This window comes from Cygnus atratus, chromosome 7, assembly GCF_013377495.2.
Source record: "Cygnus atratus isolate AKBS03 ecotype Queensland, Australia chromosome 7, CAtr_DNAZoo_HiC_assembly, whole genome shotgun sequence".
NCBI classification, from domain to species: Eukaryota; Metazoa; Chordata; class Aves; order Anseriformes; family Anatidae; genus Cygnus; species Cygnus atratus.
The window spans coordinates 13,851,453-13,866,510 of record NC_066368.1 but is presented as its reverse complement, the minus strand read 5'-3'; the positions used below and the strand labels follow the sequence as shown (position 1 = coordinate 13,866,510).

Genomic DNA, 15,058 nt, shown 5'->3' with positions numbered 1-15,058 from the left:
GGCAGTCGCTGTGAATAGCAGCAAGGGACTGTCCTGGTCCTCAGAAGGAATATTCCAGCAGAATTTAGGGACTAAACATTCCTTATTTCTCTTCCTCATAGAAAACACCTTCTGCAGCGGTGACCATGTGTCGTGGCACAGCCCTTTGGACAACAGTGAATCAAGAATCCAGCACATGTTACTGACAGAAGACCCTCAGATGCAGCCAGTGCAGACTCCTTTTGGGGTCGTTACTTTCCTACAGGTATGACACACAGCAGTGGCTCTATCACTTCCTGGGCGTGGAATGCAGCTAACACTGCATTTTATTTAGCTTTGATAAGTCAGACGCTTATTCACTTGTCTTCCACCTTGCTTCCGTATTTGATTACTGTGAATCTCATCTTTGAGTTGTTACCCTGGAGGTGTTCAGTAAGGATTTTACTGGGATTGAGCAAGGGCACACTCAGTTCTCAGGATAGAGGCCTATCTTACGCAGAAAAGGTTTACACCCTGAAACACACCTGGAGTTGAACATTACCTTACTGCTCTGAAATTTCAAACACGAGCTGGGGGAAAAAAGCTGAGAGAAACACTTGTAAAACACAAATAATAATATAGGGCTAAATTCACATTAATGTTATGGCAGTATCAGTGGATGATCCATTGGTTTCAGTTCTAGAAGAGATGTTTTTAGTAGGACTGGCAAATTATTAAAATTACTTGAAGGCTGAAATGCAGCCTGCCACATAGACACAAGGATTGTTTGGAGGCTATGTGAGTTTGCTTGTACTGATCTGCTGCTGAAGAAAGGTTCAGGATTGCTTTGCAAAAGAAACAGCCCTTGCATGTTAACACTGCTGTTCAGAGAGGGGAGTTCCTTGGCCAAACAGGTTTGCTTGCTGTCCCAGGCTCCATTTTCTCAGTGGTGTCCAAGCTTCTCTTGGACAAGGGCTGCTTTGTACTTTTAAAAATTACATGTGGACTTACTAACCTTAGCGAACGGACTAGCATAGTTGACACCAGCTGGTGATTTTTCCCTGCTCTGTGGAGAAGCTTCAGCCATGTGGGAGAATGCAAGTGTCTGTATTTTACAGTTTAAGCTTCTGTTTGCTTCCATTTGTGCTTGGCTGTAGTTGCAGCACATAAAGGGAAGCTCCATTATCACAGACCTGCACAAGGCAACTGCTGAGCAAGGGCAAGGCTTTCCTGAATCTTCCATTTTGCCCAAAAGTCTGTGTTTTATCAACAGGAAAGAGATGGGTGTGGGGTTAATCAGTAAAAGGTGAACTGTAGGATCTGGAAGCAGCAGTAGAGAGTCAAGCTAAGCAGGGTGATTCCTGGCTGACTCCCCAGTTAGTGTTGCATTACTCTGCATCCCTTCTTTAGTGCCCAGCTGTTCAGGATCAAAGGAGAGTCAGCTTGTTGCATCCTGAGGCTCTTGGCCTCCAGTCTTCTGCAGCACATACGGTTGACTTGTTTTTCCCCTTTGTTTGTTTGATGCTCGTTGTTATGGATTTAGTTTGACCCATGAGGATAAATGATTGCAAGAAGAAAAGAATGAACACAAAATAATTTCCTGTTTACAGTCTTGCTGTTTGCATGTAATTAGTGAGTGAAGGCCCAGGGAGGGGTGTGCTGAAGTGAGGGTGATTCAGGCTGTTCACGGAGGAAGCCTGGGAGGTGGGTGGGGATGAAGTGAGTTCCCAAGGGCTGGGTCCTGAGAAAGTGAGCTCTGCGAGGGGCAGAGGAGGTAGGGTGCAGAAGTGTGGGGACGTGCTGACAGGTTTCCACACAGATCTCGGTCAGTGCAGGTACTTGCTGGCGGTAAAGGCACATCATGTACTCCTGCTTACTGCTCTACAGGACTTAAGTTTTCAATTTTCCTGTTCTCTGATAAAGCACCACTTGAACAGATTCTGACCAAAAATTCAATGTCATTGGGAAAGAAGTCTTGAGAGACAAAGCAGAAGTCCATGGCTAAAATCTTTTCTCATCCCAGGGGGTGAATCATTGTGCTCCAAAGCACAAGCCAGTGGTTGATGGATCAAGGAAAAAATAAAAAACAACTGCCTTTCTCTATCAAGTGAAGAATATTTCACCCCTTCATTTGAAGCATCTGATCTCAGCTGCTGTGAGAGGGATGTCTGGTATTGTTCAGTGTGGTAGATCCCATCCTGAAGAGCAAACACATCCTGCCTTACACAGGAAGGCAGAAGTCTGCAGTTGACTGCAGTGCAGAGCGGATTATGCGTTACTTTAGCAGCTTTACTTTATGGTGGTAGGTGAGATTTAACCAGTCAGCAAATGGAGTCGGTCAAGGATTCATGGGCATCAAAGCCTTCCTTCGTGGCAGTGAGTTTCCTGCCTGATAGAAATTGCTGGTTTGTTATCGCTTTTGCTCCTAGCAATTGGCCAACAGCACGGTGTTCTGCATGTACTCAGACCCTAACCTGTCCTGGCTTGGTTTCTCTTGTGTGGACTAGATTGAAGTCTGACAACAGACCAGTAAGTTCTGATTTTTCACCAGGCCCTCCTCTTATTTAATTCACACACTCGCACACTCCATGCAATGTTAAACGCTACATGCCAGGGCACTTAACATGATACTGAGAGGGCATAAGGAATTGCAGAATCTCTCTGTTGTCTCAGGCTCCATTTGTCCTCACTTGTCTCATTAGTTCAAAGGAATGGTGCTTCTCTCTCTCTATACATTTTGATCCAGCACCATGTTCTTTACAGTTTTCACACAATTCCCATCTCTGTTTTTATTTATTCCAGATTGTTGGGGTTTGCACTGAGGAACTCCATGCAGCTCAACAATGGAACGGGCAAGGGATCTTGGAGCTGCTTCGGACTGTGCCAGTGTAAGTGCTCGTGTAGCCCCATACAGAGGAGCGTACTGACAGAGAACAGTTCAGTTGTTTGTTTTTATCAACAATCTTTAACTGGTTGACGGAACTTATTTAATCCCATGCTGTAGCTAGAGATGGGAATTCATTGCAAATCTGTTCATACACAGATGTTTAGATGGAAAATTAATGCATGTGGAAGTCCACATGTTCAGGGTGGAACACAATGAGCTTTTAAAAGCTAAATTTCCTGTCTTTTACACCTGCAGCATTTTCCCTTTGGTTCTTCCTGAAGGAGCCAGAACAACTGTTACTGGTGACCTCTCTGAGTAGTTCAAAAGAAAGGGAAGTGAGGGTCTGACTTAGAGTGCCTAGCAAAAGCTTGGGTACTGTCTGAAAGTGAGAAAATCACCCTGTCTTGAAGGGTCAATTTGCAGCAGAAAGAGTGTTCATGGAAGTGACGTTCATTCTGTTATTTCTCCCTTGGCAAAACAAAGATATTGTTGGGTCAAGGAGGAGATGGATTTTAAATGTTGCATGATATGTTGATGCTTTATTTGCTGCCAGGTTGCAACCAAACTTCTTTGACTTGCAGGCATTTGCTTTAAATGTTTTCCTCTTATATTTTGAGATTATTGCAGTGTGGTAGTAGCTCAAAACGTTTTAAACAAAATAGCTTTGAATATGTGCTCCTGGGCACAATAGTACACTCTATAGTGCCACAGCGGGCTTTAATTGATTGATTATTTGGAAGAGTCCAGCCTTTGCTGCTGAATTTCTTAAACTTGAACTTTTCCCATTTAGGCACAAGTGCAAATAATTCATGTGATTGCCCTAGAGAAGAGGGAATTTGTCCATCTGCAAGCGTTGTTTCTGGGACCCCAAGACAACAAACACTGTCTGCAGCTCCCTTGACTCCTCTAAACCAATGCAGATGTAGCACCCCTCTCCCCAGTCTGTTTTCATGTTAGTTTTTGGCTTTTGTGCTGTGGCACAAGCACCTTTCCAAGGATAAAATGAAATCCAGAAATGCGTCTGATTCAAAGGCAAAGCTGCAAACTGCTGGGCTGCTGATATGGAGTTAGGGTAAAAGGCTCTTGCATCCCACTGAAGCAGGTGGCACTTCTGCAGTTACAAATTAACAGCTTCCAAAGTGATGTGAAAAAAGAGTAGCTACCGATGCCTCCGAAAACCTATGAAATATTAACCTTTATTGGTCGGACTGCAAGTGCTTTGGGAGTCTAACACAGACAGAGCCAGAGGAGGGGGCTTTTGACTGCAATAACAAAGTATCTCATGGAAAAAAAAAAGAAAGAAAAACAACTCTGTGGTGATTTCACAAGACTTCAGTTTTAATTTCAAATGAAAAGCTTGATCTGAGGCTGATTTCTATAGCCTGGGTGCACTGTGACCCAAAGTAAAGCCCCCAAGTAGTTCATCTTCACAGTAATCTGCTTTCTATCACCTTTGTTGTGGTACATCCTGACCCTTCCAACTTTCATTGCTAGCGAAAACAAGGATTTCGCTGAACCATCTGAGTACTCAGCCATTAAGTACCATCTGGGCAAAATGTCTATTGTGAGGATATTCATCAGAGCAATAAGCTTTTTATGGTGCTGAACATGACTGCTGATCTCAGCAAAAAGGGAAGTCCCATTGGGACCTGGCTGCATCTTCAGATACTTAGGAGAGGTATAAATCTTGACCCCATGCCTTGCTGGTATCTCATATACCAGGTTACGCTGGACTTCTCAGTCCCAGTTGTTACCTGTAAAACACAGTTCAGTCTTGTATGAGTAAGTGGGTCCACACAGGGGATAGCCTGCATCAATCTAGACTGCCCTGCAAGACTTGGTGGTGCCAGACACTAGGCAGGTAACAGTTAGGTCCTGGAGGGCTTTCATCACTAGCTAAACCTTGTTTGCTTCATTGCCTTTCTTTCTTTGTAGAGCTGGAGGACCCTGGCTGATAACAGATATGCGAAGAGGAGAAACGATATTTGAAATTGACCCACATCTGCAAGTATGTCTTTAGTTAATAAAACATCAAATCTTTTGTAGTAGCCATTAAAACATCATGTCTTTTATAGCAGCCAGGGAGAATTGGTTTAATAGCATAAACCAGTTTTATTATTTTCTGTAAAGGTGCTGTGATCTTCTCAGTTTTTGCAATAATCTCAGAACAGTCTTAGAGACTCTGTTTGCCGGCTCAGAAGTGGTTCAAGAGTGCTTGTATTCTGCCCCCAGTGGATGGTGGCTTTAGGAAGAAATTTAGAAAAGCTAGGCCAAGAAAACACGGTCTCATGTATGAGACCAATTAGTAAGATTTGTAGCTTGTTTTAGACAGGAGGAAAACAGATGATGAAGAGTATAGAACGGTACCCAATTTAGAGATGGTAGAGCAGGAACTTCCTCCTTCGTTTTATATGGAAACATGAGGAGAAATAAGATGCAGAAAAATCAAAACTAGTAGTTTTTATTTCACAGCAAATGCGACAGCGTAGCTCATTCCTGTAGTATGTCACTTGAGGCCAAGTAGTTTGTATGATCTGAAAAATTATGGCGAGCCAAAAGCATCTCATGCCATTATTAATAATACGTGCAGGAAGGTATATTAAACCTTCTGCTTCAGAGCTGAAGTTGTGAATTTCTCAAGTTTAAAGATAAGATCAGGACCTCTGTGGAGGGATTACCATCCCGTGACCTACCGCCGATTCGTGTGTTTGGGAAGCAGTTCTGTGTCCCTTCAGCAGAGCTGTGGTACTGGAGAGCAGGGGTCCTAGGCAAATCCAGCGTGGTGCTGACCTTGTTTCAGCAAATCACGGAGTATTTCCCTTTAACAGAGAACTTACGGCGTAGCCTGGGAAGGCACGTGCATACGTGCACGTTCTGTACGAGCTCTTGCGTTTGCTTATGGTCTGTGTGTCTGTATCTGATTACCCCCAGTTGCCTCACAGCATCTTTTAATTTGAAAGCTTAAGAAGGAAACCAAATTCTACTTTTACTGTTCTTAAGAGTTTGTTCATCCAAAATAACAACCCCAGTCTGAGAGAGAAAAAAAATGTTCCGCAAACGTCCCACGGTGTGGGAGCAAATACGACTGCAAGTCCGACAGAGTTTTCAGGCTCTTCAAAATTTTGCCTGTGTGCCCTCTCCCCTCCTGGAGGGTGCCGTCTGTTCTCTGCAACGGCGGTGATTCCTCACGATAACAGGGTTTTCTTCAGTTTACTGTAAATGAGAAGTGGCTCAGCTTACTGGAATCTGAGTCAGCCAAGGCAAGTTAAGGCAAATAAAGAGTACTTCTGCCTCACCAGTGTGTCCTGCCACTGACGGCTGCTCTGTCTGTGGTCTTTCCGGACTTCCTCACATTAAAACATTCCTGTTTCTGTTCTCTCTTGCTCTTTCAACAATGAGTATGCGCAGGTGTGCGCACTGCTCCTTCCTGCCGTGCTCCTACAGACTGCGGGGAGACACGGAGCAAAATCTGCAGGGACAAGTCCCGAAAAGAGCCCAAAACCTGACCGTGGGCAGGGCTGGGCCAGCCCTTCTGCCCACAATTAGTGGGCAAAGGATAAAGTGTCATTCCCCTGGCATTTTTAGTGGTGTTACACGGCACGTGGGAGCTGAAAGGCACAACCAGCAGATAGGTGGAGGCGAGGGGGGAGAGAAAATGACTTCCCAGGGCGCGGGTAGAGCTTGTTGTGAGGCTGCTTTGTCTCTTGTGGGAATTGGTTGAGGCCTAAACCCAGCCCTGGCAGCAGCAGCTGTACTTTCTGTTCAAAGTCGCTGAGAATGGATCCCAACTAAGATGTCATCCCAGGATGTCAGCAATTAACGCTGTGGCAGCGCTGGCTGCTTTCTGTGCAGCCAGGCTTCCCTGTAGGCCGTTCAGATTTCCCTGGCAGCGCTGTCAAACAGTCCCTGTTGGTCCCCAGCTCTGTGCTGATTCTCTGTCTTAGCAGATATCTCAGAAGAGAATAAAGCTGATTTGAATTTCCTGAGTTGTGGTTGCTGCTCTGCGGGTCACGCTGCAGTGCTCTGGCTCGTTTAGAAAGGGATCAATGGCTTAGAAGAGCCTCAGAGCATCCCTCCCACATGCTGAGAGGAAAATGGGACAGAAACATCCTTTCTTTGAGGAAGGAAAAAGCTGAACCTCCTTTGCCCTGGGCTCCTCCAACCTCCTGCTCAGGCTGCCCTTTCATGGGAGGAAGAACAGCCCCTCAGCCCAGGCACATCTTCACTGGCTAGGAAGGGGGGAAAGCACTGCTCTCCCCAAACCAAGAGCCTGTGTTGGTTATTTCATTTTATTTTTCCCCCTTTGACATCAGTGCTTACAAACACAGGCCGCCTTAGGCCAGCTCGTTTCCATCAGCTCCCCTTGATCTCCAAGGGATGCCAGCAGAGCAGCACTTCTTTCCCCCGAGGAAGCGCTCTGCAAACCAGCTGAGATGCAGACAGGGGCTGCAGAACATCCCTCACCCCCTCCCTGAGGCTGCATGCTGTGAGCGGGGCCTCTGGCTGCGGGGATGGAGCAGCACATCCCAGAGACATCCAGCTCGAGTCCTCGGGGCCTTTCCTCTGCGCTCAAGGGCAAGTTTGGTGGCCCTCCTTCACTTCCCAATCTCTGGAATAAAAAATAACCATGCTGACAAAATCCCCAGCTGATGATTTGGATCCTTCCAGAGCACTGTGGAGGGCTCCCCGAAGAGCCACGTGGTAAATCTCGCTTAGAGCATCGCTAGCGTATGTAGCATCAGATGCAGGGTTGTTTTTTTTCACAACTTCTATTTCTGGGCTAAACAACTAATTTTGTGTTTAGCATATAACAAAAGAAAATTCCAGCAGCTGTATTATTTCTCAGATTTTCCCATTACTTTTTCATAGAAGCCAGTTTCCCCTGACGCCAGAGGAAGATCCCAGCGAGTAGCCTTCTTCCAGGGAGAGAGACGGAAGGAAGGCAGTCTCTTGAATACTTAAACCTAAGCCAGGACTGCTGTGGTCTTAACCCCCGCTGCAAGCCTCTGCCTCCCTTCTTGGGCCAGAGAGCCAGTTCAGGAAGGTGAAAAAGCTGGAAAAAAAAAGTCAGTTGGCTCAGGGGAAGAGATAGGAGCACATGGAGGAGGGTGGGACTGCAGCCACTGTGAATTACATCATCTTCAAATGCTGTGCAACCACACCCGGAGCGCTCGTGCTTATCTCTGAGCTGCTCAAATCCCCTCTTGGATGGTCACAAGAACAAGCAATGCTCTTTATAGGGTACAGTGGCTACAGCTGGGCAGGGGGAGGAGTGTATGAGGGTTTTAGCATGGAAACTGCTTCTTGGGGAACAGATCTTGCAAAGCACTGAATGCTCCCACGGTCTCTTGACTCCAGTGGCAAGGTCAAACCCGAGGCTAGGAATAATGAGCAGCAAGGTCTGTTCCTGTTGTGTGTAACACAGCTCTGCTCTTCCCTCAAATCTTCAAAGTTTCTGCCCTGTGAGCAGTGGGACTTACCGCGTATTTTGAGGTGATCCAGCTGTACGTAGTGAGATGCAGATCGCTGAGTGGTGTGAGAACTGACACCCCTACAGAACAGAGGAAAACGAGCCGGATTTATTTGGTGCCAGTAGAGGTACCAGCGTTATGAGCAGCCCTTCCTCGGTGTAACCCAGCCCTAAGTCTGTTCAGCTCAACATTACCCCCTTGTGGGAAATGGGTGGAAATTCAGAGTAACGACAGTTCCCATTAGCAGGTGGGTGTCCGCTGGAAGTTTTGGGTGCAGCTTAGGGGACAGTCTTGCTGGCAACAGATACATGTGTCCTTGAAAAAATGCATGGTGTCCAGGAGCATCCAGCTGCTTGGTGGTGGTGTGTGACACCAAACGGTGGTTACATGCTTGGAAAGTCCAACTTGCAAGGGAGGGAGCTTGTGTGTTTTGACTTTGACACTTGTGTATAGACCGATGTCTCCTTGCATATCTGTCCTTAACTGAACAGGCCAGCACAGTAGAAAGCAGTTGTTGTATGGGCAGTTTGCAAATGGTGGACTCCTGGGAACGATGGGTCTCTGTGCGAACTTTTTGTTGCGGGACTCTTTGGTAAGCTTGGAAAGGGATCTCAGTTATTTGTGGGGTTGTTATCAGTAGCATGTAACAAGTAGAGTGAGAAGTTGTGCTTCATATAGGAGTATATAAATACTTTGGGTGTCAACTAGAGCTAACGTAGAAGCAACCCTGTATACCCCAGAACTCTCCACTTCTGTCTTTCCCTGACTTATGCCCTTGAGCACCCCAGAGCGAAGCAGGGAGGAAAGGCTAGGGGTTCAGCTCAGCCTGCCATGAAGAAGATTGTTCCAGTTCACATCAGCTGCCAGATTTGGCTCAATGTCCGGTCATCCTTAGCTGATATATCAAAGCACAGGGGCTGGAGAGCAGAGGCTGGCAGCGGAGAGGGAGATGTAGGAGCTGCTGATGGCAGCCGTGCTCACACTGCACGGAGCCAGGGTGGGTTCCAGCTCAGGGTCAAGTCACACCCAAAAAAGTCGTGGGGTTTTGGATCTTTTCAAGCAGGAGAGAGTCGACAAAGGGATTGAGACAGATGGCTCAAACCTGAGTGGAGTGAGTGCCAAATGTGCCTGGGACGATCTCAGCCGCCCCCCCGAGGATGATGAAGACAGCAGGAGCATTTGCATTGGGACCCAGCCGCGGCGACTCTCCGGGAAAGGTAAGAGGACCTGGGCTGAGTTGCTGTCATGCGTTTTTGGCCTGTTCTCTGACTGGTCTGGGCAGCGTTGTGGGGTTCATTTAAAAAAAAAAAAAATCACCACTCATGCTGGAAGGCTCAGTATGTCTCAGGAACAAAATGAATTTTGGTGTGGCCTCTTTGAGGAAGACAGGAGATAGAGAAAGAGATCTTTGCATTGTTTTCTCTAAATGCATCTTTCAGGTTTTAGGCTATTTGTAATCTAAATCTGCGAAGTTAAACTGAGAACTGGGTGAAACCAGGACTGTTAGCACCTGCTGGGTGACACAACTGCATTTTCCCAGGCTGTGTTTCCTTTTTAACTTTGTCGCTTCTTGGGTGGCACATTGGTCTGACACTGCATGTTGCTGTAGCTGAACTCAAGTGGATCTTGCAAATACGGAACTTTAGAAAGAAAAGAAAATTGAATACGGTGGAGTTCCCCTTTGCAGTGAGATGCTGTGTCAGGGTACAGATGTTGTGGCCATTAAGCATGCTTGAAATTGCTATCTTTCAAATGGGCAAAGTAACATAAAATTTGAGGGCTTGAGATTTCTTGGACTTAATGATGTTTTCCTTAAGAATATCTTAAGTCTATGATATCTGGTTTTTAAGTCCATGTTTTAAAACAAACAAACAACCCTATATGCATATACGGATCTGTCTGGCTTCTGTGCATATATTTTGAACTGCATTGGATCTAAAAAGAGTAGACAGTATTCTTCCTCAGCTGTGCAAACGAAAAGCCTGGGACAGGCATAGATGATATTTGTATGTCATATCCTTCAAAAGATTTTGAAATCATTAGGGTATTTTTTCCTCCACCTAATTATCAGAAAAGATCAGGAAACTTCTAAGCAAGTTAAGAAAGCATCCTGTTAAAGTATTTGGCTAATCAACATCATAGGAAAATGAAAAAGCAAGAACACTGTATCTGAGCTGCATAATTTGCATTTTATTTTCACACGTGAGCTTGAGGCTGAAGTTTACCCTGCATAAAATGACTTTCTTCTTGTGAATCTGGTTGTAAATGAATCATCAGATTTACAAAGCCATTTGTAAAAACTGCAGGATCTCCCCTAACTCATTTGGTAAAGGAACAAACTCCTATTATGCCTAATGAGAAAAGTGACTTCCAGCACAAAGGCTGGCTGTGTCAAGAGGTTCTGCAAGAGCTTCAGGTACAGCAAACACCTCCTTTATGAAAGGATACAAAACTACCCAGAATTTCCTCATTGGGAAAAGCTTTCAGTTCTCCTTGCTTGACATAACCTTGCAGCCCAAAACATGAGAATTCAAGCTGACTTTATAAAGTGAAATAACTGCTAAGGTGCAGGAAGGGCCGTTAAGAATTCACCCATAGTATTTCTTTATTTCGTTCTGAAGGGGAAGAGTTTAGATGAAATACACCGTAGAGACAGGCCTTTTAAGAAAAGCTGGTGTCTCCTTGTGTTATGTGATGTTTCTGGGGACTCTGAGTCACACTAAAAAAATTCTCTTTGCAGATACAGAACAAATCAGGGAGACTTTGCGGAGAGGGCTTGAGATTAACAGCAAACCTGTTCTACCTCCAATAAATGCACAAAGACAGAATGGGTTGAACCATGACCGAGCACCGTAAGTTTCGTCATGCATTCTCAGGTGATGGGAGGAGGAATACTCAGAGCTCAGACTATAAAACTCGGTTAGAGCTGGGTGGGAAAAGGCTTGGCAGGCAGAGAAGAAAGATAATAGCAAACACTTTCAAAGGGCAAAGACAGAGGAAGAATCAGAATGGTTTGGGTTGGAAGGGACCTTAAAGACCATCTAATTCCAGACCCTTGCCATTGGCTGGACTGAACCCTATAAAATGTACTGTCAAACAGTGTTGAGGTATCCAAAGAGCTAGGTGGCATAGATGAGCATTTGCTGATATTTTTGCCTGCACGTTTTGATTGCAAGCTCAAAATTAGAAACCTTTTGATTAAAACATTGATATTTTTAAAGTGACTTTGGTCTTGCCTAAGCAGGCAGGTACTGTCAGTAATCACCTGCCAATTATCACCCTCCTATCTGATGGTCTGTACACTAACAGGTGAGTAAAGTGGGACTAGGTGGGCCTGGAGATCTGTCCTCATTTGTAAATTTTGGCTTCAGCAAATCTATAGGAAATTACCTGTGGTTTCAAGCCATCTGCAGTATCTGCACTTCAGCCTTTTTGTGTTTCTTCCCTTTCCATTTTAGGCTGGTAACTAGTTTAATCTCTTCCATCAATCATAATGTTTTCATCTAAGTGATGCAGAAGGCATGTATCTTTGCGGTACTCTTTTTGTCTTGGTATTTCCTAGTCTCCCGTGCACATTTGTGCTTTCTTGCTTCAAGAATAAAGATCATCATGAAATCAGCTCTTTCCTGTAGTGCCAGGCAGGAGCAGCACCCTGCTCTGTTTCAATTCCAATTTCATTCTTGATCAAGCATTTCACAGGAAAAATATTGCTCATACTTAATTAGGACTCTGATGTCCTTTCTTGTTCCATTTTCTGGGTGACCTCTGATTTAGTTTGCATATAAATATTTCCGGGTACTTTGGGAAAGTATTATGTCAATCGCTGATACTGTGTACTAATACGTAAGATGAGATACTGGTGCTTATAAAAAAATAGTATCAGGTGGTTTTAGTATTGTTTTAGGAATAATGTTATTTTTGATATGTAGTAATTATATGGAGCCAGATTCTTACCTGACTCCGATTCTGAGTAGTACTTCTCTGCCTGAAGGTTGGTCCCGTTGGCCCCACTGAAAAAATCAGATGATATCATCTCATTTGCAAGAATCAATCACTGCCAGCCTTAAAAGTACTGAGCAGGATTTCTCGCTGATGCCAGGCTCCTGCATAAATCTGCATGGCAGTAAAAGCTCTCTGTTTGCAGCAGCTGGGAGAGACCAGAAACATTTTGGGTGTTCATCAGGACAGGGAGGCAGCCGATGGGTAAGCCACAATGCTGGGAGGCAGTTGTTGCTTAGATAAGAAAGCTGAATGCCATTCAGGGTATGATAAACAGAGGTGTGCTCAAGACAGAGTGCTGAAACATTAGTAGAGGTCTGTGATGGAGTACGCAAATATTTACCTGAGCTTTTAGCTGTTCTGAGACAGAGAGGAAGGCAGGTCAAATCCAGAGCTTCATATCCATGATAGTACCCTTTGTAGCAAAGCTCTCTTACCTGTAGCAGCCGCACATCCGTCCTCCCTGAAGCATGAATGGTAGGAATGGCTGGTTCCCAGTGTTTGTCTCCTGGAAGATCAATACATTGCTCTGAGGTCTGTGGTTGCTGCTGTGGAAGCTGATAGCTAGCCTGGTTCTCCATAATAGCAATGCAGTTAAAGAAAGAGAGCTATCAGGCCGCTCTGTGTCTTACTGGTGGTCACTCTGGTTTACATCTGATCTCCTCAACTTTAACAGCGGTGTGTCCTACTACCTCCTTCCTGTCTCTTCCCTGACTACTTTTAGAGGAGTTTGGAAAAGGTCTTTTTTGACTTGTGCAGTCGTTTTTGTTCTCCAGTTCACGTAACGGATACAATGGGACTTGTTTGATGTGTTATCCTCCCTGAGACGGGTGATTTGTACTGTCAAGCAGTCTTTACTCATAACTTCTAACTAACCTGTAGTTAAATCAGACCTGATGATTACCCTTATTTTAGTGAAAACTTACCAGTCAACATTTTTTCCAGCACAGTGTGGTACAGATGAAGCAGCAGAGGAAGATCTTACTAGCTCTCGGCCTTTCTCAATATACTGTCTCTGCATGAGCATTTGAGCAAGGTTGGACAACCTGCTCTTAACCACATGTACATAGTCTGGAGTCTCTCATCTCCCACTGTTGCAGGGGGATGTAGCTTAGGAGTTCAGTTTTTGCATGGCGTAGTATACCTCCATCCAAATCCCCAAGGGGAACTGCTGGTGTTAAACCACGACACTACTGCAAAGGCTGAGACATGCAAGACAAAACCCAGTGCAGATGCAGTAACGTCACGGGACTTAGAGGCACCTGAGAAGGACAGCCCTGCACATAGATCTAGTCCTGCTGGTGCGATCCTGCTTGGGCCTGGTAGAGCTGGGTCTCAGTTCTGGCCTTCCCTATGAATCTTGTGTAATGAAAGGCAAGTCATCCAGCTATTGAGCTTCAGTTCTAAATCTATAAAATGGGACTAATAACAATGTCATCTTCTTGAGGCACCACAAGGATAAATATGTTAACGATTACGAGGTGCTGGCTGATGGGAACCAGGCTTGAGTGTAATCATATCCTGCACTGTACACACCAGACCATAAAATATCAAACCCATGGTTCGTTGCAAGGGTCCTGTGACGAACTGGTGCACTCGGGGCTCCTCAGGAACCTGACAGAAGCGCTCTGTTGGGGCATGGCAAATTGTTCCAAATCTATTTTCCATAGGGAGCACCGCAGAACCCCGTGGCTGTCAAATTTGCACCCAGCTGACATTAGAATGTTAAAGGCTGACATAGACTCTAATGGCTTTGTGCAGAAGAGGAATGTGCTGTTTATTTATCATAGATTTGCAGCCACTGGCTGCTTTCATAGTAGCTTTCTTCCCTTTCTTTTATCCTAACCCTACCACCCACACGCAATAATCTGTCAGGGTTTAAAGCAGACAACCTGTTCTGCATTCAGTGTCACTAAATAGCATCAGAAGCACTCAAACTTTTGAATATTTATTTGTATAAAATTTTGGAGATCCAGATTCCATGTGAATTTCCCCATCTTTGTGGTGTTACAGTTTTTGGTGCTTATGCAAAATCCTCACATTGTTTGGTTCCAGATAGGGCTTGATTCAGCAAGGCACATACTTACATGTTAAGCATTCATATTAGCAGTTGTTCACTGTCCCAGAATCCTAAAAAAAAAAAGTTCCTTTGAGAAAAAAGCTGGTTTCTGTCAAAACCCTGTTGGGCAGCTGTAGCGCTTTGATTCATTAGTGTTATTACTGTAGACCGTGTAGCCATTTTTTCTCCTAAGGATATGAATAAAGGCACTCTTAATGCTTAAAACTGCATTGGACATCTGTTTCTCCAAATGACTGTTAGCTCAGTTCATAAGCAGCCATTAAATCAGTTCTCATGCATTTAAAAAAAAAAAAAAAAGGAAAATTAATCTTTGGAAACATGACTAATCATTTTGACCATAGGTAACATAATACTCTTGATTACACCTTGGAAAAATGAGGCGTGTATGAATCTGAATCTACTTGCCAGTGGCTTGTTATTTATTTCTTAGGACCCCTCAGCTTGGTAGGTGCTGTTGAGACACAAAAAGGCGATGCTTCCAGGCTCTTGGTGTGCACATCCACTGTCGCGGGATGCTGCGAGCTGTTCCCAACAGGGAGCGTTTAGATGTCAGACTAAACACTGGTGCTGCTAAGACCTCGGTGGGCTGGAGGCTCCAGATGTCAGAGATCAGTGACACTTGCAAAGCCTCGCTCCGTTCGCTGTTTAATTTCTCGATGTGGG

At 44.9% G+C, this 15,058-nt stretch overlaps 1 protein-coding gene across 2 annotated transcripts in view; it reads left to right on the top strand.

Annotated features, from left to right (window-relative positions):
• Positions 1–15,058, top strand: part of SUFU (SUFU negative regulator of hedgehog signaling) — an 84,224-nt gene that overhangs the window by 43,541 nt on the left and 25,625 nt on the right. Inside the window, exons 4-8 of one of the 2 annotated variants that reach the window (XM_035547766.2) lie at positions 102–244; positions 2,761–2,846; positions 4,781–4,853; positions 9,380–9,533; positions 11,057–11,168. In XM_035547766.2, the coding sequence (XP_035403659.1) occupies positions 102–244; positions 2,761–2,846; positions 4,781–4,853; positions 9,380–9,533; positions 11,057–11,168 (568 nt within the window). Of the gene's footprint in view, positions 1–101; positions 245–2,760; positions 2,847–4,780; positions 4,854–9,376; positions 9,534–11,056; positions 11,169–15,058 lie in introns of both variants that reach the window. The other variant, XM_035547765.2, reaches the window with a different exon arrangement.